Below are 27,438 nucleotides of genomic sequence, written 5' to 3'. Positions count from 1 at the left end.
TGTGCCGCAGTGGAAATGGAGTAGAATCTTAATTGAAATTTATAAACGACTAAGAAGGACAGTAAACATTAATATCCCATTTGATTCGATGACAGAGCAAGAAATGAAAAAAATCATTGGAACCAAACTCACCTTGATTACTGTTTCTAAGTCTAACATGCTGAGTCGAATTATAATAGAACTTTTCTGTTGAATACCTCAAATAGCAACCAGTGTTCAAGACCCTTCCTTCTTGTTTTGGAGTACATGAACTAATGTTAGAAACCGCATTGGCCAAGCAGTCCTCACAAGCAGTACCATTCACAAATTCCCAACACTGAGCCAATCCATAAACAGTGACATTTCCATTGTTCACAGACCCCACAGAAAACCCATCAAACTTAGGCGCTTCCACGCTTAGATTCATCACCAACTGATTAACATTAGCTCTAAAAACAGAACCATTCCCAACAAAATCTTGGGCTCCACACACGGTCCTGTCTGGCGCACTCAAAGCCTCATTGAAGAAATAGTAATCATCGTACCTTAGATAACACCCATCATAGAAAAGCCTGCCACCACGAGTGGCTCTTTGATATGGTAAACACCTGAGGATCTGAGACTTGCACTGAGCAAAGCAAAGATCGCAGTCTGGTTTAGTTAGATCTTTCATGCACTCACCAAAAGCATAAACTGTGGTATTACCAGTCCCGTTCACAACAGCTGCGTATCTTTGTGTGGCAATCAAAGGGGTCACTGTTTCCATGGCTGCCAAGAAGTTGCTTAAGAAGGTTTGGCGCTGTGGCATTGGGGAGGTTTTGTTGGTGCATATGAGAGCAGCCTCTGTGGCTCTTGGGTCGGAAAGACAAGGATTTACAAACAAACATAAGACTAGGATTAAGAGGAAGAGTGAATTAGACATTGAAGATTGATACAAAGATGTACAGACCTTGAATGAAAGATCTTAAAAAACTTACACGGTTAGTTGGGATGCAAGACACAATGTCTTTGTTACTAGCACAAAATGTTTTTGATTGTAGCACTATGAAGCTAATGCTGACGGTATTGCTGTGGTGTTTCATTGGGTGCTTCTAGGTGATAAAATGAAATAATAATAAAAATATACCGAAATTCACGGTACTTAAAATAAATTAGTGTGTAACCCGTGGTAAAACAATTAAAATTATTCGTTTTAAATTATAATTGTTTTTTAAAATTTTATTAGATTTAGATTTTTCGGTTTTTATATTTAATAATTTACTTGTTAGAAAAATTTTAAAAAAATTAGATGGACATATAATGTAAAATTAGACTCTAATAATTTATACTCAATAATTTAGTTCACACAAAAATTAAAAATTAAATAAAACACGTAATACAAAAAAATACTGAACATGCTATGATTTGAATATATACTTAATTTTATACACATATCCGTATCATAGCAAATCCGACACGATAGGAGACGTATCAATCTTTCTTAACATCAAAAGAGGTGGGTGTTTTATTTTATTTTATTATTTTCAACGGTCAAATGGGAATGCAGAAGATGGTTTCCCATTGTAAAGAAACAAGTGGGCCACGATTAGTCATGACGTAGTTTCTATGGGGAGTGAAACAGAAGCAGTATGGTCACGATGAAGGGACTAAGGTGGAGGGCCACCTATAAAACGCGTGAACAATTTTTAATTTAATATTGGTACTGCTTTTGTCAATATGAATGAGAGACAAAGGATTGTTGTGTTGCCACTTACCAATTTTTTAACTTTGAAAAAGATTGCTGTGTTTTTTTTAATAAATATTTCACTATTTTAGTATCCATCGAGGTGAGTGTACCATGCAATTTAAAATAATAAAAATATCATTTTCTAGAATAAACCTAACCCAACCCCACACGGCTAAACTAAACTTTGGAGGTTGGAGGTTGGTGTTTAGACAGGAATCCCTGCAAGCGAAACCTTTAAACGCGTACTTAGTGCAGGCATCATCTGTGAATTAATAAGTACAAAGCCCAAGCTCTTGACCTGCCATGGTAGCCCACTTGTTCACTTGGGGTTGGGCTGATTTTCCGCCCATGGGTCAAGTAAAATTGGGTCTGTCCATCGTCCACCCTTAACTTTATGAGAAATAATAGTAGATGCCTAATGGCATTGATTTATGACATTGGAATAAAGTCGCGGCAAATAATACCATTATTTTGAATGAATTTTCTCATAATTTTAGAAGATATTTGAAGATTAATAGGGTATTTTGTTCAAGAAGTCAAATAACATTTATGAGTCATTCTACCGTAACTTCTCTTTTTTCTAGGGGGGTACGATAACGACGATACCCTCTTTAATCTTGACCATAGATTTTACATATTTGAATCATGACCATTTATTTATTTTTAATGAAAAACCTATTACCGGTTATGTAGGTAATATATAAAAGCAGGAATACATAGACAAACAAACTAGTGTTCTCTCTCTTGCGTCTTCTCTCTCAAACTGAAAACCTACTAGTGGGTGTTCCTTCTTTTTCTTCAAAATACTAAGAGCATTCTCATCAAAAATTGTAAAAATTTTAGCATTTAGCATCTCAAAAAATTACTTTATTCATTTTAACATCTCACTTTACAATATACCCAACATAAAAAATTCTATTAATTTACCACTTTATTTAAATATTCTTTTTTTTTTATTTCTTTATATTTTCTTTATTCTTTCTTTATGTTTTCAAATAACTATCATTAACTACCATATGGTTCTATTATTAAACAATCATTTTTTTTTTTTTTACAATCTTGTTAAAATGGGCTGCAATCCACTGTAGCTAGATTGCAAAATTAATAGGATTTACAATTCTTGATGGAGTATGCAGCCTACTATAGCTAGATTGCAAAATTAATAGGATTTATAATTCTTGATGGAGTATGCTTTTTACATCTTTGCAATACTTGGCTTCCACCACCGATGGCCCAAGAGAGAGAATGACTCATTCTCTCGAGTCGTGTGCTTTGTCAATAATTCCTTCAAACCTGATGACCTAGATTTTGTCTACTCCACTCTCAAATGGATCTCTATCATCAACCTATGAGATTTCTTCAATTCTTTTTACTTTTAATATTTTTTTTTAGTCTTATCAATTTGTATTTGATATTGGGTCTCTCTTTTCTTCTTTTATTTTTTATTTTTTTTCTCATTTGACTCTAAATTTTTGGGTATTTTTAGCATTTTCAGTATCATTTCAATTCTGGTTATGTTTTGTTTTTCGTAGTTTCATTAATTTAAGATCTCCTTTGATTTTGTGGGCATCTTGTTCAATTCTCCTTGTAAATGTACACGAATCTTCTAACTTTGGCTTTTCATTTGCATCCGGTGCTGTCGGCCAACTTGTTGGACAATATGCAAAATTGTTGGGTTGTTACGTAGTTGGAAGTGCTGGAAGTAAAGAAAAGGTATATTCTATTTGGATATATGCTTTTTAGTACTCACTGGCCCTTTTTTATCTACAAGCTGCTCTTTATCTGAATTCCAGAATGATCAATTCGAACATGATGGAATCTTCCTTCCCCACAAACCCTACTCAAAAACAGTCTTTTTCTCCTTTCGTGATTGTAGAGTGGGCTGGTGGGATGAATGTACCATTCACAAAAGAAGTTAAAAAATAATAATAAAATAAAAAAAACTATTTTTAAGCATGAAATACTCGTGTTTTTTCTGTGATGAATTAGGTTGATCTATTGAAAAATAAGTTTGGTTTTGATGATGCTTTCAATTATAAGGAAGAGCATGACTTGGATATGCTACTTTGAAAAGGTCATTATGTCATTTGCATAATAGGAGTTTAAAATTGTAATCTGGAGCTTGAAGGAAATACAGGTTCCTTGGCAGTTTAAGTTGTTCTTTTTTAGCATTGTGTAATATTTTAGAAACTGGAAGGGCCATTACTTGATATGACACCACATTTTTCAGGTGGTCAATAGTTCTCCAATTCACTAATCTTCGAACTTTTATTCTTTCCTCTTTCAGGCTAGCCAGGAGTATAATAATTGAAGATGGCATTGAACCCAGGCTTACATGAAATGATGATAGACCCCATTTTGTCTGTACATCTGGTGAAGAGGGTCAAATAAAATATAGTTTGTTGCCTTACTCTTGGAATTAGAACCTATTTGTAACCTGCAAAATGGCTTATTTGGCATCAAACTTTCTCTATGTACAATTTTATCTAAAGAAAAGTGCTTAATTACTCATATTACATGAAGTATTGTTAATGCATTCATGCCAAAATTTATTGGAATTACTAATTGCATTTGTCACAGTTGAAAATTCAAGTTGAATTGGTAATACAACTTAACAAATGCCAACCCTCTAGGATGTTATTGCAATATTTTTGTATGAACCCTTTGACATCCAATTTGCAAGCAACTGATTTTGTCTTTTGACAGGAAATCAATTATACTTAGTTTTGCTACTGATTTACCACCAAGGTCCTTAAACTTGGTTTTTCTCTAAAAGAAATAAGGCGAAAATACCATTTTGTTCCTTATATTTTGGAGTCATGATCTATTTAGTCCTTACATTTTGGTAGTAGTCAATTTAGTTCCTATTATTTTCAATTTGCAATTAACTCACTGATGAAAAATACCTATGTGGCAAACGGTTTGCATTGTTGGCATGATTAATGTTAAAATATTAATGAGATGCTGAAATGTTAAAATTTTAGTGGTCATATTAGCGCTGAGACGCCCCCAAAAAAAAAAAAAAAAAAAAAAACCACATCAACTTTTTTTTTTTTAATTCTTTTCTTTACCAAAAAATTATTTTCTTTATTTTAATTTTTTTTACAATTTCTTTAACCAATTAGAATCTCACTATTCTTCCCTAAACCTAGTTTCAGCAGTTTAACGTCATCTCTACACCACAAAAGTCTCACACTTCAATCACAATGAAATTCGAGAATATGACTCTCTATCTCATGCTCAATTTTCTAGTACGCTTGTTTGAATATTCAAGCACCTCCTTTGGCATCATCTTCACCTCATTTGGTAGCATATCAGAATACACCTTTGATATCTTCACACTCCCAACATGAGATCCACCTTCACTCCCCAACAAAGTCACAATCACGGATGGTCACCAATCATTTCTTTTCCTCTCCCTCCTTTCTCTTTTCCAACCAATCCATCATCCAAACCTAACTTTCACAAAAATCAGTTCATGATCGACCCTTGAAGAAGAAGAAAGCCGCGTATGTTTTCAAATCCCTTTGTTGGGTTTAAACTTAAAGTCGACACAAAGTCAGATTTTCATTTAAACTTTGCCATCCCATCGACTTTTGGTTGTTAAAAGTGACAAATTTGAATTCTCTAGACCTATAGATTTCACGGTCGTTGATGATCTAAGAAACAAAAACCAAAAAAAAAAAAAAAAAACTAAAAACTAAAAACCAGATCTAACGCCTTTATAGAGATAGCAATGGGTCTAGGAATGGTTTTGAAAAGACAAGCAAGATTGTCGCTTTTAGTTTTCGTGCTCACTTTGATCCCTTGATGCCGTTTAAAATTTTGAAATTTGTTTTAGCTTTGGTTAAACTATTGAATTTGGGTTTGGGAAGAAGAACAGTGAATGGGTGTTAAAATGAAATTTTAATTGATTAAAGAAATTGTAAGAAAATTAAAAGGAAAAAAAAAAAATAAGGAAAGGAAAATTTTTGGTAGAGAAAAGAATTTTTTTTTTTAAAACTGACGTGATTTTTTGCCATCTAAGCACTGATATAGCCACTAAAGTTTTGACATTTTAGCATCTCATTTAATATTTTAACATTAATCATATCAATAATGCAAATTGTTTGCAACATAAGCATTTTCTGTTAGTGAGTTAACAGTAAAGACAAAACTGACTATAAGTTGACGTTGCTAAAATGTAGGGACCAAATTAACCGTGATCCCAAAATGTAATGACCAAAATAGTGTTTTCGCCAAGAAATAAATAGGGACCTGGAGAACATTTATATGACAAGAAGTGCAAAAGCTATATGTGTTACTTTGTTGGCATTAGCCTACTGATGGAATAGTTTACAGTGCATACTACATATCTCCCTAGAAATAAATAGGGCTGAGGATATGATATAAGTTTTTTGCTAAAATTCAATTTAGTCACTTGGCTTCTATTTCAATTTTCACATTAGTCCTTAAGATATCATTTTTCTTAACTTAGTTCATCACTTTGCCAAAATAAGCCAACAACAAGATTTGTTAAATAGTGTTTGAATGTTTAAACCAAGCTAAGTTTTATGATTGCTTACAGTGTAATTTGATATTGTCAAATAAGATGTTAGTACTACCTAATGTGACAATAGAACTATCAAATGTGAGAAAAAAAAAATAAAGGAACCACCTAATGTGACATAAGTACAGTCACATGTCATGTTGGTACCGCACAATTTGAGAATGGTACTATCAAATGTGAGAAAAAATACGAGTACAACCGAATGTGGCAAAAGTATGGTCAAATGTGATGTTAATATTGCCCAATTTGACAATGGAACCATCAAATGTTAGAACAAATAAGGGAACCATTGAAAGTAACAAAAGTACAGTCACAAGTCATGTTGGTATTATCCAATGTGACAATAGAACTGTCAAATGTGAGGAAAAAATTAAAGTATCTGCAAATGTGAGAAATGTACAATCAAATATGATGTTGGTACTGCTAAATATGAGAATAAAACCATCAAATGTGAGATAAAAAAAAATAAGGGAACCACCGAATGTAACAAAAGTACAATCACATGTGATGTTGATACTGCACAATATGAGGATGATACCATCGAATGTGAGAAAAAATAAGGGAACTATCGAATGTGACAAAAGTACAATCACATGTGATGTTGGTATTGCATAATGTAAGGATGATACTATCAAATGTGAGAAAAAATAAGGAAACCACCGAATGTGACAAAAGTATAGTCACAAGTGATGTTGGTACTGCACAATATGAGGATGATACCATCAAATGTAAGAAAAAAAATGAGGGAACTACTGAATGTGACAAAAGTACAATTACGTATGATGTTGGTACTGCACAATGTGAGGATGGTACCATTAAATGTGGAAAAAAAAAAAAAGGAACCATTGAATGTGACAAATGTACAGTTATATGTGATGGTGGTACTGCACAATGTGAGGATGATACCATCAAATGTGAGAAAATATAAGGGAACCACCGGATGTGACAAAAATACAGTTACATGTAATATTGGTACTGCACAATGTGAGGATGATGCCATCAAATATGAGAAAAAAAAATTCATCTAATGTGATAAAAGTACAGTCATATGTGATGTTGGTACCACACAATGTGAGAATAACATTATCAAATGTAAGAAAAAAAATAAGGGAACCACCGAATGTGACACAAATACAATTGCATGTGATGTTGGTACTATATATTGTGAGGATGATACCATCAAATGTGAGAAAAAATAAGGGAACTACCAAATATGACAAAAGTACAGTCTCATGTGATGTTAAGATTGCACAATGTGAGAATGATACCATCAAATATGATAAACAAATAAGGGAACTACAGAATGTGACAAAAGTACAGTCATATGTGTAAGGTTGAATTTATTCAACCATCTAATTGGCTTTATTCCGTGTCAAATTTGCTTGTAATTCAGCATTTAGTAACCCTGTATTTAGGTGGGATTGTTGTAAGGGTAGTGAGTGAGATAGTGTGAAGATTGCTCAAGAGTGTGCAAGAAAACAGAGTGTCGCGGCTGGGACTCGCGGCTGGACTCGCGGCTTCAACCCGCCAGAAGATGCACACGTGCCAAGCATGCTGGAAGATGAACAGTCATGCTAGCTGGAGCACTACAGGACAAAACAGGACAACTGGCCATACGGTTAACTCGCGACTGGAACTCGCGACTTAGTCAAGCCGCGAGGTCAAGCCGCGAGCCACCCCTGTTTTGGAAAAACCTGACGTTTCGCATTCCACCCCTCTTCAGTATAAATACCCTTTTAACCCACGATTGAAAGAGAGCTTCCAGAGAGAATTTTGAGAGAGAAACCCTAAAGAAAAACCAGATTGTTTCACCCACAATCTCTACCTTAGAATCTCATCAAATTCCCTCACTCTCTTCCTCTCCATTGTCAAATCCTTGAGAGGCCTTTATACCAAACCTGGTTCTCACCATTATCATCTCTGTGAGACAGACGTTTGGAGTTCTGGGAAGCAGTTAGGAAGGAGCCAATATTCATTGGTTGATGCTACGGTGAAGTAGCGGAATCCGGAAAGCTAGAAAAGAAAAAGGTTCGGCGCAACCTCATTGGAGCAAGAAGCTTGGAGGGCTTAGGTGCAATGGGTAGATTAGGCTTGGAGGGTCTATTGCTGTCCTTGTATCCCAACTGTATTTTCTAGTGGATTGATTACCGCTTGGAGGGCGGCGGAGAGGTTTTTCGCCGAGGTCTTCGGTTTCCTCTTCGATAACATATCTGGTGTTATCGCTTGTGTTTGCATCTTCTTTCCTCTCTATCTCTGCCTTTACATTAATCTGCTGTGGTTTATTTTGATGTGGCTTAGATAGTTGTTTAATCAATTCCATGTTATAGCATATGTTAAGTTTCCGCACACTAATTGTTTAACATATTGCGTGTGTTGATTAAATTGGTTTTTGGGGGTCTAAACGTTCAAAAGTGTTTTTGTACACGTTTTTGAACTTTCAATTGGTATCAGAGCGGGTACACATCTGTTTGGTTTTATTACCATTGTGTGATCCTTGACTCCCTTTCTTTTTGAGATGGATAGGTCTCAATCCCTTAATGCACCTCCATATTTTGATGGAAGTAATTATGCATTTTGGAAGGTTCGTATGAGAGCCTTTTTATGCTCTATTGATGAATCCGTGTGGGATGCTGTTGAGATGGGTTGGACCAAACCTGAAGCAGCCAAATCCACATGGGATAAGGCAGCACTTACTGCATCTAATGCTAACAGTAAAGCACTAAATGCTATTTTCTGTGGTGTGTCTCCAGATGAATTTCACAGGATTTCTCACATTATTATTGCCAAAGATGCATGGGAGATTCTGGAAACAACTTATGAAGGCACGAAGAAGGTGAAAGATACCAAGTTACAAATGCTGACCACTCGGTTTGAGGAGCTCAAGATGAGTGAGGATGAGTCTTTCGACTCGTTCTATGGGAAGTTAAATGAAGTGGTTGTCAGCAAGTTTAACTTGGGGGAGAAGATGGAGGACTCTAAGATTGTAAGGAAGATCCTTCGATCATTGCCGGAAAGTTTCCGTGCTAAAGTGACAGCCATTGAAGAGAGCAAGGATCTTGACGACATCAAGGTACAGGAGCTGGTTGGATCTCTACAGACCTATGAGATGTCACTGCCAAATCAACGGAAGGGTAAATCCATTGCTCTAAAGACCGTTAATGAGAAGGTGGAAGATCAAGGCTCGTCAGGAGAAGATATGATGGACAAGGATGTAGCCTATCTTGTTAAAAATTTCAAGAAGTTTTTGAAATTCAAAAACAATGGAAAATTTGATGATAAGAGAAAATTCCAAAATTCTGGAAGGGAGAAGAGGGATTTCCAAAGGAAAGATGGAAAAGAATCCCAATCCACACAAGGTGTTACTTGTTTTGAATGCAACGGGCATGGACACTTCAAGAGGGAATGTCCTAACTATTTGAAATCAAAAGGCAAGGTGTATGCCACGACCTTGAGTGATTCAGACTCGTCCGACTCAGAATCTGAAGAGAGCTGTGATGGAGAAGGGAACTACTCAGCTTTCATGACTATTGCTCATGTTGAGTCTTCGGATGAATTGAATTTGCTTGTTCAAGACCTTGGAGAACATAGTGAGGATGACTCACTAGGAATTGTTGAAGAATCTGAAGCTGAAGAAGAAGAAAGCACAGCTACTCTTCAAGAAAATTACAACTCACTTTTGGAGAAATCTGGTGAATACACAAGGGTGGCCAAGGCTGCTGTGAGAAAGATGAAGAAGGCTGAGGAGGACTACAAAAGTCTCCTAATCCGGTATAGGGAGGCCAAATGCGAGATTGAAACTCTTAATGGTGAGCTGTCCGAAGCCTACACTAAAGTGAGATTCCTTGAGAATGAGGTTGTTCAAGCAACTGCAAAAATAGAAAGGGTCACCACCAAGAAGCTTGATGATGTTATATCATCTCAAAAGAGCTTCTCAGACAAATCCGGACTGGGATATACCGGAGGAAGTAGCTCAACTGGAAATGTCACCAAAGAAGTGAAGTTTGTGAAGTCCAAAGATCCAGTTGTAGCTGACTCTACGAGTGTGAACCTCGAGGTGGAGAAAAAGAAGAATGTGGTGGACCAACGGATGCTGAATCATCGGAATCAGTCTATGGGCAGGTCCGAGTCTCGTGCCAAGTCACGTCCACGACCACAAAGAGGTCCTAGAGGAATGTATGTGTGCCATTATTGCGGACTTCAAGGGCACACTCGACCAAATTGCCAAAAGCTGAGGGCAATGAACAGTGCTACTCCTCAAAAGTCAGGAGGACCAAGAGCTGATAGGAGAATTTGGGCAGGTGATCAACCTAGAGAGCAACATGGAGATCCCGGAATGATGGACGTGATGAAGATGATTGGTGCATTCACCAACTGCTTGGAAAGCTTCTCACGAAGGTTTGAAAGCCCTAACTCCCGTACCCAATCCTCTAAGGAAATCACCCCAAACGCAAGTGTCGTGTGGGTGAAAAGGGGTACTCATGCATAAGCATTACAACATGTCCATGCATTAATACTTCCTATGCTTTGTGACTATGGTTGTTTGATATGCTTGTTGTTTTTGATTTTGTTTGTTTGTTTGTGAATTTTTCTTAATTGTGTTTTATCAATCTTTTTGTTTCTTGAGTCAAAAATCCAAAAATTACATAAAAAATTTGAAAATCAAAAGGCTTGATTGACTTTGTTGAGTTTTGTCTTAAAACTCGTTTTGCCGTGTACCTTTGTGCTAATGGCTTTGTGCATTTTCGAACATTACTTGTTTTCATGCACTCATATCACTATGGGAAAAATCTTGAAATCTATGTGATTGTTGTAAATAGATCTTCAAACTTGTCATGAATGATTAGTGAATGGTTATGTTGATCTTGAAACATGCATAGTCTTGTGTCTATATCTCTTCCCATTTTTTATTTTTTTGTGTTGCTAAAAAGAGCTCACTAAATGTAAATCTCCAAATGAAAAGAGATATTGAGCTGCAAAAGCCTGTCGCACATTCTAGTATTTGACTAGGAAAAAGGGTAAGCGACCTTATATCAAAAGTGAAATTTCTTTCAAAAAGGCCAAAGGCCTGTTCTTCAAAGAAAAATGTTGTCTATCCCTCTCACAATGAGAGATGATTGCCTCAAAAGATCAAATGTTATGGCTGAAAGTGGAGTCAAATGAAAGGCTCCTAGTTATGTTATCAAGTTGTGTGGGAAGTCATATATTCATATTTCTATAATTGAGATTGGTCACATGATCTAGTGCTAATTGTGTATGCCTTGGTTGAATTGATCATTGAAGCTTCACATTAGACAAAGGACTATTTCATTGTTGATATCCACACACAACACACAAGTTTATGTTTGATAAATGCCATATTCATTTGTGTGATTGTACTTGATAAAATGTGTTTTCACATACTCAATCTTTGTTAATTCAAGCACAAAAAGATTTTTGAGTGTTTTAGGTGTTTTTGGAAAGTATTTTGCTGGAAAAATTCTGAAAATTTCAAAAATACAGTTTTGCCCTGTTTTGGCGGCTCAGTCGCGGGTATGTCAAGTCGCGAGCTTCAGTCGCATCTTCGCTGGTCAGTTTTGGCGACTTGTTCGCGAGTGGAAGGTCCAGTCGCGAGATTCACTCAGAGATTTTCGCGGCTCAGCTCGCGACTCACTCGCGGGTAGACCTTCCAGTCGCGAAAAACACTTAGAAAAATTTTTCAAAAATTTCCTCTTGAGTGCTTTGGCGGCTTGAGCTGGCGACTGTGTGGCGACTTGACCCAGTCGCGAAAATCGCGTGTTTTGCAGAAACAGGAGCAGTTTTTAAACTTTTTCAGTTTTTCCCTCGAATTTTTGTGTCTGTTCATCTTCTCTCTAAACACTCTCCCTCCCAAACACTCCGTGCTCCCTTTTCCAATCTCTTGTGTTGCATTCTTACAGCCCAAAATCGTCTAGTTCCAGGTATGGGTTTTCTGATTTTCACTCTTTTCTACTTGATTTTGTGCTTTTACCCTTGATTTTTCGCATTTGATTGTGTTTTTGAAATGGGTTTGTGGTTCGGTCTCTGCTCTTTGTTCTTGCTTAGCTTGTGGATTCTGTTGTTATAGGTTGTGTTAATGATAGTCATTTTCCTTTGCTCTTGTGCTTAGCTAAGTATTCCTTTCATTTCAATCTGAACGTTGAGCTGTTGAGATGTTACTATTGGTTCTGTTTGAGGTTGTGAGTTTTCCTTTGCTAGATTTGCATGTCTTAGAGTGTTAATCTGTGGGAAGATTCTGTTAGGCTCAATATATTGTGTGTATGTCATATCATTTTCCATAATCTGCCTCAATGTCATTTATTTGCCTTCAGGATAGCTTCACCATGTTGTTCATGTGTTTCCTATCCTAGGATTGGTTTATCCATATGTTTGAACTAAATTGCTTGCTGGTTAAATGTTTGAAGTTCACTTGTTTGATTGATATCTCTCTCTGTTAACTACATGGTACTGACTGGTTGTGCACATATATTGTTATATGTTGTTGTGGCCTTTTCTGATTGTTCACAGATGGCTCCTTCACCCCAGAAGAAGAAATCTACTGCTAAAAGGGCTGACAAAAGACTTAAGATGGATCCTAGATTGTTTAGGTCAGTTCATCATTTTGAGAGATACAAGGATAACTTCTTGAATGCAGGAATCATTCAAGAGAGATTTGTGGATTTGGAAGATTTAAGGCAAACTTTTATTCCCAGTTGTTTTGAAGGAAGAGGATGGGACAAACTTTTGAGTGATTTCCCTTTGGTGTGTGAACCCCTGATTAGAGAATTTTATTCAAATGCTGTGATAAAGGAGAATGAGTTAAATTGCTAGGTTAGAGGGAAAGAATTCATTTTGGATGCACATGTCATAGATGATGTACTAGGGCTTGAGGGTTTGGATGATGAGGAGTTTATCAATTTCAAGGATAGGAGTGTCTCTATTGAAACAGTTCAACAGAGGATAGGTGGGCAGAGAGAAGGGAAGTGTTTGAATACCACTGCCTTTCCAGTGGACATGAGGGTTCTAACCATAATCATGATGTTTAACCTTTATCCTATTAAGAAGTTGACCACAATCAATTGTGCTAGAGCAATTTTTCTGATGGATCTCAAAGAGAAGAACTTCATAGATATAAGTTCCCACATCTTTGACATCATTGTGGATGAGACAAGAACAACATCTAGACCAAAACTGATCTTTCCCAGTCTCCTAATGAGGATATTTCGAAGGAACGGTGTTCAAATTCCTCAAGACATCAGTCACATGTCTACACCCTCTGCAATCAACAAACTTACCTGCAAAAGGATCAGTGCTAGGCTTCCAGGAGAAGAAGATGAAGGTGATGAAGGAGAGGAAGTCCCAATGGACACTGATGCAGAGGCAGCAGGGCATGCATCCACCTCAACACCAAGGAGGAGTAGCAAGAGGTCCAGAGCTTCAACCTCTGCAGATGCACCTCCAGATGCTTTCCAGATCATTCTGGAAAGGCTTGATGGGATCAGGGCAGTCCAGACTGAGCATTCTGACAGAATGAGAGCCATGCAAGATCAGATTGATGTCTTGGCTGCTACACTTGACAGCTTCACAACTCAGCATGACAAGTGACCCTTTGGCCATTCCATGTCAAAAAGGGGGAGAAAGTTCATTGATAATTGAAAAGCAGAAAAGCAGCTCTTAAGGGGGAGTAATTTGTTGAGGGGGAGTAATTAGTGTTTTTATGGTTTTTATGGTTTTAATACACTGGGTTTTGGTATATAACTGTTTCTAAATCTTTTCATATACTCTTGGATAAACTTTTATATATGTTTAATGATGTTATTCAGGTTTTTGTTAGTTTGTACCCATATGCTTTTGTAAGCTTTGAGGGTTTATGTTTTATGCATAGTTTGTAGGCCTTGTGGTATGTACCATGCTTAAGTGCAGCCTTTATGCTATGTTGAAATCAGTACTTTAATCTAAATGTTCTGCATTGTGATTGTTGTACTGTCACTCTTGTGCCCTTGTAGGATTGTTCCTAGATGCATAAGCCTTGTGTGCTATGCATTGGTTGAGTGTTGTACATACAAGTGTCTTGCCTTGTGCTTGTTAACTTGTATGTCCTTGTGTTCATTCCAAGTGTGAATGAACACTGTGATCACTACCTTGTGGTGTTCACTTGGTTGATCAAGCCATGGTTTGTTCTTTAACTCCATCTTATGCTTGATCTTATATTGCCTGTTTCATATGCATTTATAATTTTCTGCTTACAATGATCATGGTGTATTGTTGTGTTTCAGGAGTTTATGTTCATATGATTCAAGTGCTTCACAGCTTCTAGAATTAGGTGTGAGTGAGTTTTGATCAACTGTTCCCAACTCACATGTTAAGTCTAGAGTCTGTTTTAGGGTTTTGTCACGGAATAGCCAAAGGGGGAGATTGTAAGGTTGAATTTATTCAACCATCTAATTGGCTTTATTCCGTGCCAAATTTGCTTGTAATTCAGCATTTAGTAACCTTGTATTTAGGTGGGATTGTTGTAAGGGTAGTGAGTGAGATAGTGTGAAGATTGCTCAAGAGTGTGCAAGAAAACAGAGTGTCGCGGCTGGGACTCGCGGCTGGACTCGCGACTTCAACCCGCCAGAAGATGCACACGTGCCAAGCATGCTGGAAGATGAACAGTCATGCTAGCTGGAGCACTACAGGACAAAACAGGACAACTGGCCATACGGTTAACTCGTGACTGGAACTCGCGACTTAGTCAAGCCGCGAGGTCAAGCCGCGAGCCACCCCTATTTTGGAAAAACCTGACGTTTCGCATTCCACCCCTCTTCAGTATAAATACCCTTTTAACCCACGATTGAAAGAGAGCTTCCAGAGAGAATTTTGAGAGAGAAACCCTAAAGAAAAACCAGATTGTTTCACCCACAATCTCTACCTTAGAGTCTCATCAAATTCCCTCACTCTCTTCCTCTCCATTGTCAAATCCTTGAGAGGCCTTTATACCAAACCTGGTTCTCACCATTATCATCTCTGTGAGACAGACGTTTGGAGTTCTGGGAAGCAGTTAGGAAGGAGCCAATATTCATTGGTTGATGCTACGGTGAAGTAGCGGAATCCGGAAAGCTAGAAAAGAAAAAGGTTCGGCGCAACCTCGTTGGAGCAAGAAGCTTGGAGGGCTTAGGTGCAATGGGTAGATTAGGCTTGGAGGGTCTATTGCTGTCCTTGTATCCCAACTGTATTTTCTAGTGGATTGATTACCGCTTGGAGGGCGGCGGAGAGGTTTTTCGCCGAGGTCTTCGGTTTCCTCTTCGATAACATATCTGGTGTTATCGCTTGTGTTTGCATCTTCTTTCCTCTCTATCTCTGCCTTTACATTAATCTGCTGTGGTTTATTTTGATGTGGCTTAGATAGTTGTTTAATCAATTCCATGTTATAGCATATGTTAAGTTTCCGCACACTAGTTGTTTAACATATTGCGTGTGTTGATTAAATTGGTTTTTGGGGGTCTAAACGTTCAAAAGTGTTTTTGTACACGTTTTTGAACTTTCAATATGTGATGTTGGTACTGCACAATGTGAAGATGGTACCATCAAATATGAGAAAAAAAATAAAAGAACTACCGAAGGTGACAAAAGTACAGTCACATATGATGTTGGTACTGCACAATGTGAGGATGATACCATCAAATGTGATGTTTTGGTAGCCTAATATAGCAATTTGCCTAGTAGTGGGTACCGTACTCCAAAAAAAAAATGGAGGGTACGGTAGAATTACCTAACATTTTAATTGGGGTTTTCTTAGGGAATATTTAGGGGCTGTTTGGTATGGCATTTTAAACAACACTTTTCAATTTTTAACCAACATAACATGTATTTTCACACATTTTTTTACCGAATTTCCAAAAAATACAAACAACGTTATCAAATGGTAGCTTTTATGTTTTAGTTCTTCTAAGCAGACAAATCATTTAATTTATTTATAGTTCCTATGAGTCATGGTCTTGAAAATGTAATATTTTTAATTGCTATTTTCGTTCTCTCATGCTTAGAGGGTTATACTACGCATTATATAAGTCATTTGGCTGAATTGAATAAACTCTTATCTTTTAGGTGGATTCCTTTGTGCTTTTACGCATTATATGAGCCAAGGGCTGTTCTATGCATTATATAGGTCATTAGCCTTAGAGCTTTTTAGAAGATGTATTTCTTATAAATTAACTTTTATCCCTTTAGTGGATTCTTATGGGTGGCAAGTTTCAGTTTCTGTATCTCTTTAGATGGTGATATTCTATGTTCCACTGAGTGGTGAGCCAATCTAGTTCTGTATTCTTAGTTAAAAAATTTTTGGTGGTGATATCTGTATTCATTTGGGTTTAATTTGGTAGTGAGCCTATCTATCATTTTAATTCTTGAGTTTTTTTCTTATTCCATATAACCAAAAAAAATATGAAAATATATATATATATATATATCCATCCTGCTCTCATTTATTATATTGGATAAGTTTAGGTTGCCCCATACAATTTCAGTATCTGTAAGGTTGAATTTATTCAACCATCTAATTGGCTTTATTCCGTGCCAAATTTGCTTGTATTTCAGCATTTAGTAACCCTGTATTTAGGTGGGTTTGATGTAAGGGTAATGAGTGAGATAGAGTGAAGTTTGCTCAAGAGTGTGCAAGAAAACAGAGACTCGCGGCTGCAAGCCGCCAAACGCAGCACACGTGCCAAGCATGCCAAAAGGTGAACAGTCATGCTAGCTGGAGCACTACAAGACAAAACAGAACAACTGGTCATACGGTTATCTCGCGATTGAATCTCGCGACTTAGTTAAGCCGCGAGCCACCCCTGTTTTGTAAATCCTGACGTTTCACATTCCTCTCCCACTCCAGTATAAATACCCCTTTTACCCACAAATGTAAGAGAGCTTCCAGAGAGAATTTTGAGAGAGAAACCCTAAAGAAAAACAAGATTGATTCACCCACAATCTATACATTAGAGTCTCTTCAAATTCCTCAACTCTCTTCCTCTCCATTGTCAAATCCTTGAGAGGCATTTTACCAAACCTTGTTCTCACCATAATCATCACTGTGAGAGAGCTGTTTGGATTTCTGGGAAGCAGTTAGGAAGGAACCAATCTTCATTGGTTGATGCTACGGTCTAGTAGCGGAATCCGGGAAGCTAGAAAAGAAAAAGGTTCGGCGCAACCTCGTTGGAGCAAGAAACTTGGAGGGCTTAGGTGCACTGAGTAGATTAGGCTTGGAGGGTCTATTGCTGTCCATGTATCCCAACTATATTTTCTAGTGGATTGTTTATCGCTTGGAGGGCGGCGGAGAGGTTTTACACCGAGGGCTTCGGTTTCCTCTTCGATAACACATCACGTGTTGTCTTTGTGTTTGCATCTTCCGTCCTCTCTATCTTTGCCTTTTTATTATCTGCTGTGGATTGTGATTTTAATTTGGCTTAGATAGTTTTACCAATTCCATATTATAGCTTATGTTAAGTTTCCGCACACTTGTTGTTTGACATAATGCTTGAATTGGTTAAGTCGTAATTTGGGGGTCTAAACGTTCAAGGGTGTTTATACACATATTTGAACTTTCATTTGGTATCAGAGCGGGTACACTCTTATTGGTTTCAATACCATTGTGTGATCCTTGACTCCCTTTTGAGATGGATCGGTCTCAATCTCTAAATGCACCTCCATATTTTGATGGTAGTAATTATGCTTTTTGGAAGGTTCGCATGAGAGCTTTTCTGTGTTCTATTGATGAATCTGTTTGGGATGCTGTTGAGATTGGTTGGACCAGACCTGAGGCAGCCAAATCCACATGGGATAAGGCAGCACTTGCTGCATCTAATGCTAACAGTAAAGCACTCAATGTTATTTTCTGTGGTGTGTCTCCAGATGAATTTCACAGGATTTCTCACATTACCATTGCCAAAGAAGCATGGGAGATATTGGAAACCACCTATGAAGGCACGAAGAAAGTGAAAGACACCAAGTTGCAAATGCTGACTACTCGGTTTGAGGAGCTCAAAATGAGTGAGGATGAGTCCTTTGACTCTTTCTATGGGAAGCTAAATGAGGTGGTTGTCAGCAAATTCAACTTGGGGGAGAAAACGGAAGATTCTAAAATTGTAAGGAAGATCCTTCGATCTTTGCCGGAAAGTTTTCGTGCTAAAGTGACAGCGATTGAAGAGAGCAAGGACCTTGATGACATCAAAGTCCAGGAGCTGGTTGGTTCTCTTCAGACTTATGAGATGTCGCTGCCCAATCAACGAAAGAGTAAATCTCTTGCTCTTAAGACCATTAATGAGAAGGTGGAAGATCAAGACTCATCGGGAGAAGATGTAGTTGACAAAGATGTTGCATACCTTGTTAAAAATTTCAGGAAGTTCTTGAAATTCAAAAATAATGGCAAATTTGATGATAAAAGAAAATTCCAAAGTTCTGGAAGGGAGAAAAGGGAATTCAAAAAGAAAGATGGAAAAGAATCCCAACCTACACAAGGTGTCACTTGTTTCGAATGTAACGGGCATGGACACTTTAAGAAAGAATGTCCGAATTATTTGAAATCGAAAGGCAAAGTGTATGCCACAACATTGAGTGACTCGGATTCATCCGACTCAGAATCTGAAGAAAGCTGTGATGGAGGGGGGAACTACTCAACTTTTATGACTATTGCTCATGTTGAGTCTTCGGACGAGCTGAATTTGCTTGTACGAGACCTTGGAGAACATAGTGATGAAGAATCACTGGGAATTGTTGAAGAATCAGATGTTGAAGAAGATGAAAGCACAACCAATCTTCAAGATAATTATAACTCACTCCTAGAGAAGTCGGGTGAGTACACAAGGGTGGCCAAGGCTGCTGTGAGAAAAATGAAGAAGGCAGAGGAGGATTACAAAAGTCTCCTAATTCGATATAGGGAGGCCAAATGTGAGATAAAAACTCTGAATGGTGAACTGTCCGAAACTTACACAAAAGTGAGATTTCTTGAGCAAGAGGTTGTGCAAGCAAATGCTAAAATAGAGAGGGTCACCACCAAGAAGCTAGATGATGTTATATCATCTCAAAAGAGCTTTTCAGACAAATCTGGGTTGGGATATACCGGAGGAAGTAGCTCTTCTGGAAATGTCACTAAAGAAGTGAAGTTTGTAAAGGCTAAAGATCCAGTTGTAGTTGAGCTTACTGCTGAGAAGCTCAAGATGGAGGAGAAGAAGAATGTGGAGAACCAACGATTGTTGAATCCCCGCAATCAATCTGTGGGCAGGCCTGAATCTCGTGCCAAGTTACGCCCACGACCACAAAGAGGTCCTAAAGCAACTTATGTGTGTCATTATTGCGGACTTCAAGGGCATACTCGACCAAATTGCCAAAAGCTGAAAGCAAAGAATAGTGCAACTCCTTAAAGGTCACGAGGACCTAGAAATGATAGAAGAGATTGGGGAGGTGAACAATCTGGAGATCAAAATGGTGATCCCGGAATGATGAACGTGATGAAGATGATTGGTGCATTCACCAACTGCTTGGAAAGCTTCTCACGAAGGTTTGAAAGCCCTAACTCCCGTACCCAATCCTATAAGGAAATCACCCCAAACGCAAGTGACGTGTAGGTGAAAAAGAGTACTCATGCATAAGCATTACAACATGTCCATGCATTAATACTTCCTACGCTTTGCGACGATGTTTGTTTGTTTGCTTGCCTGCTTGTGCATACTTTTAATTTATTTCGTTTTTGATCAATTTTTTTGTGTCAAAAATCCAAAAATCACATAAAAATTAGAAAATCAAAAAGTTTGATTGACATTGTTGAGCTTTTGTCTCAAAACTTGTTTTGCCTTGTACCTTTGTGCTAATGGCTTTGTGTATTTTCGAGCATTGCTTGTTTTCTTGCACTCATATCACTGTGGGAGAAATCTTGAAATCTATGTGATTGTTATAAATAGATCTTCAAACTTGTCATGAATGATTAGTGAATGGTTATGTTGATCTTGAGACATGCATAGACTTGTGTCTATATATCTTCTCACTCTTTATTTTTTGTTTTTGCTAAGAAGAGCTCACCAAATGTAAATCTCCAAATGAAAAGAGATATTGAGCTGTAAAAGTCTGTCGTACATTCTAGTATTCGACTAGGAAAAAGGGTAAGCGACCTTATATTAAAGAAAATGTTTATTCAAAAAGCCAAAGGCTTATTCATTAAGGTGAAATATCAAATATCACTCTCACAATGAGAGGTGATTGCCTCAAAAGATCAAAATGATCAAAGGTTATGATTGAAAGTGGAGTCAAATGTAAAGCTCCAAGATATGTTATCAAGTTTTGTGGGAGGTCATATATACATATTTCTATAATTGAGATGGTTCACATGATCTAGTGCTAATCGTGTATGCCTTGGTTGAATTGATCATTGAAGCTTCACATTAGACTAAGGACTATTTCATTGTTGATATCCACACACAACACACAAGTTTATGTTCAATAAATGCCATATTCATTTGTGTGATTGTACTTGATGAAATGTGTTTTCACATGCTCAATCTTTGTTAATTCAAACAAAAAAAGATTTTTGAGTGTTTTAGGTGTTTTTGGAAAGTATTTTGTTTAAAAAATCTGAAAATTTCAAAAAACCCAGTTTTGCCCTGTTTTGGCGGCTCAATCGCAGGTATGTCAAGTCGCGAGCCTCAGTCGCGTCTTCGCGGGTCATTTTTGGCGACTTGTTCGCGAGTGGAGGGTCCAGTCGCGAGGGTTACTCAAAGATTTTCGCGGCTCAACTCACGACTCACTCGCGGGTAGACCTTCCAGTCGTGAAAAACACTTAGAAAAATTTTTCAAATTTTTGTCCTTGAGTGTTTTGGCGGCTTGAACTGGCGACTTGTTGGCGACTCTCTTAAGTCGCGAAAAACGCGTGTTTGGCAAAAATAGGGGCAGTTTTTAAATCTTTTTCAGTTTTTCCCTTGAACTTTTGTGACTGTTCATCTTCTTCCTCAACTGTCTCCTTCCCAAACACTCTGTGTACCCATTTTCAAACCTCATTGGTGCTTCATTTCATATCCAAATCATCAAGAAAAGGTATGGGTCTTGTTTTTCCTCATCTCATTTTCCCTATTTCATGGATGTTTTGCTTACCATTTGGATTGATATTGTATTCGAATCATTCCTCTCTTTGTGTAATGGGTATGACTTGTTATGTTTGTTGTTGATTTCATCTGTTTTCATGTTGAGTGGTCACAATGTTCCTTTTCATTGTTTTGATTTTTGCCTGTTGTTGATTCTGAAAATCTTTTGCTAAATGGATTTGGTATTTTTGTGACTTGCTCTTTTCACTTGTTTGTGTGTTGATGTTGGCTTACGGCATTGGTTTACTGTGCTTTAATGTTTATATATCGTGTGGTTGATGGCTTCTTGAAAGCATTCTTTTGAAACAACTTTTTCTGAATGTTGTATCTCACAGCCATGTGCTCTATTTTGGATGCTCTGATCCTTCATTTAGAAAATTTTTTTTTTCCCATGTTCATATCTTATGTGGTATGTTTTATGATATCTGTTCTTAATGCTCAGATGCTGTCTTTGTATGCATATCATGGTCATGGTAGATTGTTTCATTGACAGTTCTGTTTGAACTTGTCTCTCTATGCCTTTTGCACTATCACCATTTTGCTGCATCTGTCACATTGTGCACCTTAGTATTGATGGAAGTTTGGTTGGGTCTGCACTATCTTAAGTTTGCATTTATATATTGAAATCTTTGTTTTTCACTTCTATTTGCATCGAATCATGTTGATATTTATCTTGTGTGGTATTGTTGTTGGCTCTTTGCTGTGGGCCTATTCTCTTGTAGATGTCTCGTCGATCTTCCAAGGGTAAAGACATTGTTGCTGACGATCCAGCGACACCAGTTGCTAAAAGGACTCGACTATCATCACAGGCATCTCAAGACCCCAATGAGGAGAGGTTCAGAACTCCGCTTACCTCACACATCTACTTAAACATCTTTGACAAGTCAACTCCTATAGTGGAACGGGTGGTGGAGTTTAACACATTAGGGACCACCTTTATCCCTCGTATCTTTGAGCAACGAGATTGGGCAAACTTGTTTGGGAACTTTGATGATCCAATGGATGAACTGGTCAAAGAATGCTTCTCCAATGCAACTGATCTTAGAGCTGAACTTATTTTCTGGGTCAGAGGAAAAGAGTTTGGCATTTCTCCAAACTCCATCGTAGATCTTCTCGGCATCACTAGACCTCAGAATGTGGATCTAACTCCGTACGATGATCGAACTCCGGAGGTTGAAGAAATTCTACAAATCCTAGGATCCGATCATGAAGTATCCAATACAGGAACATCCATCAGCACCGCAAAGTTTGCACTAGAGCTGACCACACTGAAGTTGATCATGTTCACCAATCTCTACCCACTGTCCAACACTACATTCATCAATCTTGGGAGAGCTCTATTCCTTTGTGATCTTATTACAGGAGCCCCCATTGATATATGTGCTCACATCTATTACACCTTGAGGAAGACCGCGTTTCGACTGCAGCTCAAGGAATTATTCCATTTTGCAGTCTCATCATAAAGCTCATTCTTCGTGAAGGCATTGTTCCTCCTACAGATGGAAAAATGTTGACCCGTCAGCGTCCTATTTCCATGTTCACTCTTCAAGCTAGCAGAAGTCACTTCTCTAAAACACCAAGGAGTGCTCACATCTCTCCGGTTACTCCATCTGCCCCTGAGTCAGAGACACCTGCACATACCACATCTACTTCGCGTGCTGTTCCTAAAGCTTCACAAGCTAGTATTCCGCAAGCACAGACTGCTCCTCATACTGATAGAATGGGCAGTTTACTTGAGCATATTCAGAAACGCATTGATAAGATTGTGACAATTCTCTACTCCACAAACAACCATGTCCAAATGCGTCTCGAGACTATGGAGAATCAGCTAGACGCTATTCAATGAAAGTTGGACGACAGCCTTTAGCTATTCGTGCCAAAAAGGGGGAGAGCATTCAGTAAAGGGGAGAAAGTTCAAAGGGAAGTGTGCATAGTGATAGGGGGAGTACACACATACTTTTGACATACTTTTGTTTTAAGTCTTATCCTCTAAACTTATAGGTTTATTTTTGTTGGACTTTTAGTGTTTATATGGGTTTGATACACTGTGTTTTTGGTGTATATTTGTTTCTAACTCATAACTTATACTCTTGATTTAATCTTTTATATATTTTATTGATGTTATTCAGTTTTTTTTTGGTGTTTGTACCCATGTGCTTATGTAAGCTTTTAAGGTTAATGTTTTTATACATAATATGTAGGTTTTATGGTTTGTACCTTGCTTAATGCAGCCTTTTATGCTATGTTGAAATCAGTACTTATATCTAAATGTCTTGCATTTTGATATTGTGTACTGTCACTCTTGTGCCCTTGTAGGATTGTTTCTAGTTGCATATACCTTGTGTATTATGCATTGATTGAGTGTTGAACATACAAGTATCTTGCCTTGTGCTTGTTAACTTGTATGTCCTTGTGTTCATTCCAAGTGTGAATGAGCACTGTGATCACTACCTTGTGGTGTTCACTTGGTTGATCAAGCCATGGTTTGCTTCTTAACTCCATCTTTGCTTGACCACCTTAAGCTTGACTCATATGCATTTCATGTTTTTCTGCATACAATGATCATGGTGTATTGTTATGTTTCAGGAGTTTCATGTTCTTATGATTCAAGTGCTTCACAGCTTCTAAAGTTAGGTGTGAGTGAGTTTTGTTCAACTGTTTCCAACTCACATGTTAAGTCTAGAGTCTGTTTTAGGTTTTTGTCACGGAATAGCCAAAGGGGGAGATTGTAAGGTTGAATTTATTCAACCATCTAATTGGCTTTATTCCGTGCCAAATTTGCTTGTATTTCAGCATTTAGTAACCCTGTATTTAGGTGGGTTTGATGTAAGGGTAGTGAGTGAGATAGAGTGAAGTTTGCTCAAGAGTGTGCAAGAAAACAGAAACTCACGGCTTGGCCTCGCAGGTGACTCGCGGCTGCAAGCCGCCAAACGCAGCACACGTGCCAAGCATGCCAGAAGGTGAACAGTCATGCTAGCTGGAGCACTACAAGACAAAACAGGACAACTGGCCATACAGTTATCTCGCGACTAGATCTCGCGACTTAGTCAAGCCGCGAGCCACCCCTGTTTTGTAAATCCTGACGTTTCACATTCCTCTCCCACTCCAGTATAAATACCCCTTTTACCCACAAATGTAAGAGAGCTTCCAGAGAGAATTTTGAGAGAGAAACCCTAAAGAAAAACAAGATTGATTCACCCACAATCTATACATTAGAGTCTCTTCAAATTCCTCAACTCTCTTCCTCTCCATTGTCAAATCCTTGAGAGGCATTTTACCAAACCTTGTTCTCACCATAATCATCATTGTGAGAGAGCTGTTTGGATTTCTGGGAAGCAGTTAGGAAGGAACCAATCTTCATTGGTTGATGCTACGGTCTAGTAGCGGAATCCGGGAAGCTAGAAAAGAAAAGGTTTGGCGCAACCTCGTTGGAGCAAGAAGCTTGGAGGGCTTAGGTGCACTGAGTAGATTAGGCGCACTGGGTAGATTAGGCTTGAAGGGTCTATTGCTGTCCATGTATCCCAACTATATTTTCTAGTGGATTGTTTACCGCTTGGAGGGCGGCGGAGAGGTTTTATGCCGAGGGCTTCGGTTTCCTCTTCGATAACACATCGCGTGTTGTCTTTGTGTTTGCATCTTCCTTCCTCTCTATCTTTGCCTTTTTATTATCTGCTGTGGATTGTGATTTTAATTTGGCTTAGATAGTTTTACCAATTCCATATTATAGCTTATGTTAAGTTTCCGCACACTTGTTGTTTGACATAATACTTGAATTGGTTAAGTTGTAATTTAGGGGTCTAAACGTTCAAGGGTGTTTATACACATATTTGAACTTTCAGTATCAATTTAGGATATATTTTTAGAAACCTTTTATGGGAAATTTAAATAAAAAAAATTATTTTTTTAAAAATATTTTTATATTTCTTTTAAAAATTGTGTCAAAACTTTTTAAAAATAGTTTATTAAAAATTGCCCTAAGAGCACTTGTTAGCGTGATCCTAACTTTATTAGAGCTTGGATTATGTATCTATATAATCTCGAATCTATAATCTATAATTATTGAAAAATGGAAGAAATTGATTTTTGGTTGATCTTATAATATTAGGACAAAATTTATTTACAAAATTGGTTGTAGCCTAAGGCTACAACCTTACTCAATAAAATAAATATTACTACATATTTTGAAAATGACAAAATTTAGCTACAAAATTGGTTATAGCCTAAGGCTACAACCTTATCCAATAAAATAAATATTACTACATATTTTAAAAATCTAACCGCTGAATTGCATATTCTTTATATTCGTAATACACACGTCAAATTTTGTATCAATCGAATATTATTTACTATTAGATTTATGAGCTAGTATTTTATGCATAATTTTAAACTACAAAAACTTGCAATTTAAACAATTTATTGATGACATAGCTATTGATCTCTAATTTTCTAGAAATTTTGTAAGCATGAAGGATATAAGAAGAAGAAGATGTAATTCAATGATGGATTTGTCAAAATTCACCCTCATTAAAAAGATATTGAGTGAGGTTGTAGTATTAGGCTACAACTAATTTTGTAGCTAAACTTTACCGTTTTGAAAATCTAACCATTAAGTTACATATTCTTTATGCTCTTAATACACGTGTCAAAGTTTGTGTCAATCATATATTATTTAAATTACAAAAACTTGCAATTTAAACAATTTATTGTTGACATAACTATTGATCTTTAATTTTTTAGAAATTTTACAATCATGGATGATATAAGAAGAAGATGTAATCTAATGGTGAATTCGTCAAAATTCAACTCCAATATAAATATATATATATATATATATATATATATTGAGCAAAGTTGTAACGTAAATTTACAACCAAGTTTGTAACTAAACTTTGTCCATAATATTATGGCACATAATATTTTTGTGATTTCACAATTTTAAATATTATTATTTTAATATATACATTTTTAATTGAATTTAAATTTTATTCTATACTTAAACCCTCCATTAAAATATAAACACATGATTCTTGTAAATAAAAATAAAAATAAAAATCTTGCCATTTGATATTTACTTTAAATAGTAGAATATGTATATTTCCATATACAAATATAGTCATAATAAATGTCTTATTAATTACCATAATAATCAAATTTCATATTTAAAGTTTTTTTTTTTTAAATGAGAAAAAATTATATTATGTTAAATTTCTTGTACATTACATGGGTTTCCACCTAGTTGATAAAAATGTGAATCTTGTGCAACATCTTTAAATATTTTAAAACATGATAGTTTATAAACTGTCAAATTTTGGAAATAAAATCTTAACCGTAAATGAACTTTTCTCTCATTTCAAGTGAAATTGAGAGGAATGATGTAGCAATCTAAACGCTGTTAGATCCAAATATATATATATATATATATATATATAATTTGAAGATTATGAACCAAGAAATTAACAAAATAGACTGAATTTTAAATGGTTAGGATCTATTATAATTAATAGACAAAACACCTTTTTGGCCCTATATTTTGGGTTTTTTTTTTTTTTTTTTTGGTCCTTGAGCGTTTCAAAAATATTTCATCTTGGTTAGTATCATCATCTCGTTGATGGAAGTTGTTGATATGGTTGATGGAATGCTCAGCTAGCATACATGTGATTAGTAAGAATATTTTTATTAAAAAAAAAAAAAAATCTAATTGCTATTGAAAAAGCCATATATCAGCATCATAAAGAAAAGAAAAAAAAAAGCCACATCAAAAAAAAAAAAAATATATATATATATATATATATATATAAAACTTTATTCAACAATTTTAAAGAATAAAAAAAAAATTCAATCTGCAACTTTTTTTTTTTTTGTTTTCTCTCAGTCTCTTGGAAGCCACACTCACACTATATTTCTCAGTACATAACTAATTCTCTCTCTATTAGCATTTTCTTCTTTCCACCAGCATCCACCAAAAATCAATACCAACAAAATTATCCCTAAAAAGCAAGAGTTATAAACCCCAAAAAATTGGATCAACATGATAATTAAATTTCAAAGTTTTCCTAAAAGAAAACAGTGGAGTGAAATTTCACAAA

At 36.7% G+C, this 27,438-nt stretch overlaps 1 protein-coding gene and 2 long non-coding RNA genes across 15 annotated transcripts in view; 2 read left to right on the top strand and 1 right to left on the bottom strand.

The window, feature by feature from the left end:
- Nucleotides 1–27,438, bottom strand: part of LOC126718436 (cysteine-rich receptor-like protein kinase 3) — an 86,699-nt gene that overhangs the window by 44,477 nt on the left and 14,784 nt on the right. For 2 of the 12 annotated variants that reach the window (XM_050420627.1, XM_050420626.1), the window contains exon 1: nucleotides 133–1,067. The exons of 6 other annotated variants lie outside the window; for them this stretch is intronic. In XM_050420627.1, the coding sequence (XP_050276584.1) occupies nucleotides 133–901 (769 nt within the window). In that variant the 5' untranslated portion in view covers nucleotides 902–1,067. Of the gene's footprint in view, nucleotides 1–132; nucleotides 1,074–27,438 lie in introns of those variants that run through there. 4 more of the 12 variants (XM_050420630.1, XM_050420625.1, XM_050420624.1 and 1 more) reach the window with 4 other exon arrangements.
- Nucleotides 1–27,438, top strand: part of LOC126718446 (uncharacterized) — an 83,364-nt gene that overhangs the window by 43,970 nt on the left and 11,956 nt on the right. The gene's annotated exons all lie outside the window — the stretch shown is intronic.
- On the top strand, nucleotides 3,311–4,270 carry LOC126718447 (uncharacterized). Its single transcript, XR_007652928.1, has 2 exons — nucleotides 3,311–3,418; nucleotides 3,993–4,270. It is a non-coding gene; the product is annotated as an uncharacterized LOC126718447 (long non-coding RNA).

Source organism: Quercus robur, chromosome 3, assembly GCF_932294415.1.
Source record: "Quercus robur chromosome 3, dhQueRobu3.1, whole genome shotgun sequence".
NCBI classification, from domain to species: domain Eukaryota; kingdom Viridiplantae; phylum Streptophyta; class Magnoliopsida; order Fagales; family Fagaceae; genus Quercus; species Quercus robur.
Note: the sequence above shows the minus strand (reverse complement) of the source record. Positions and strands in the feature narration are given on the sequence as shown.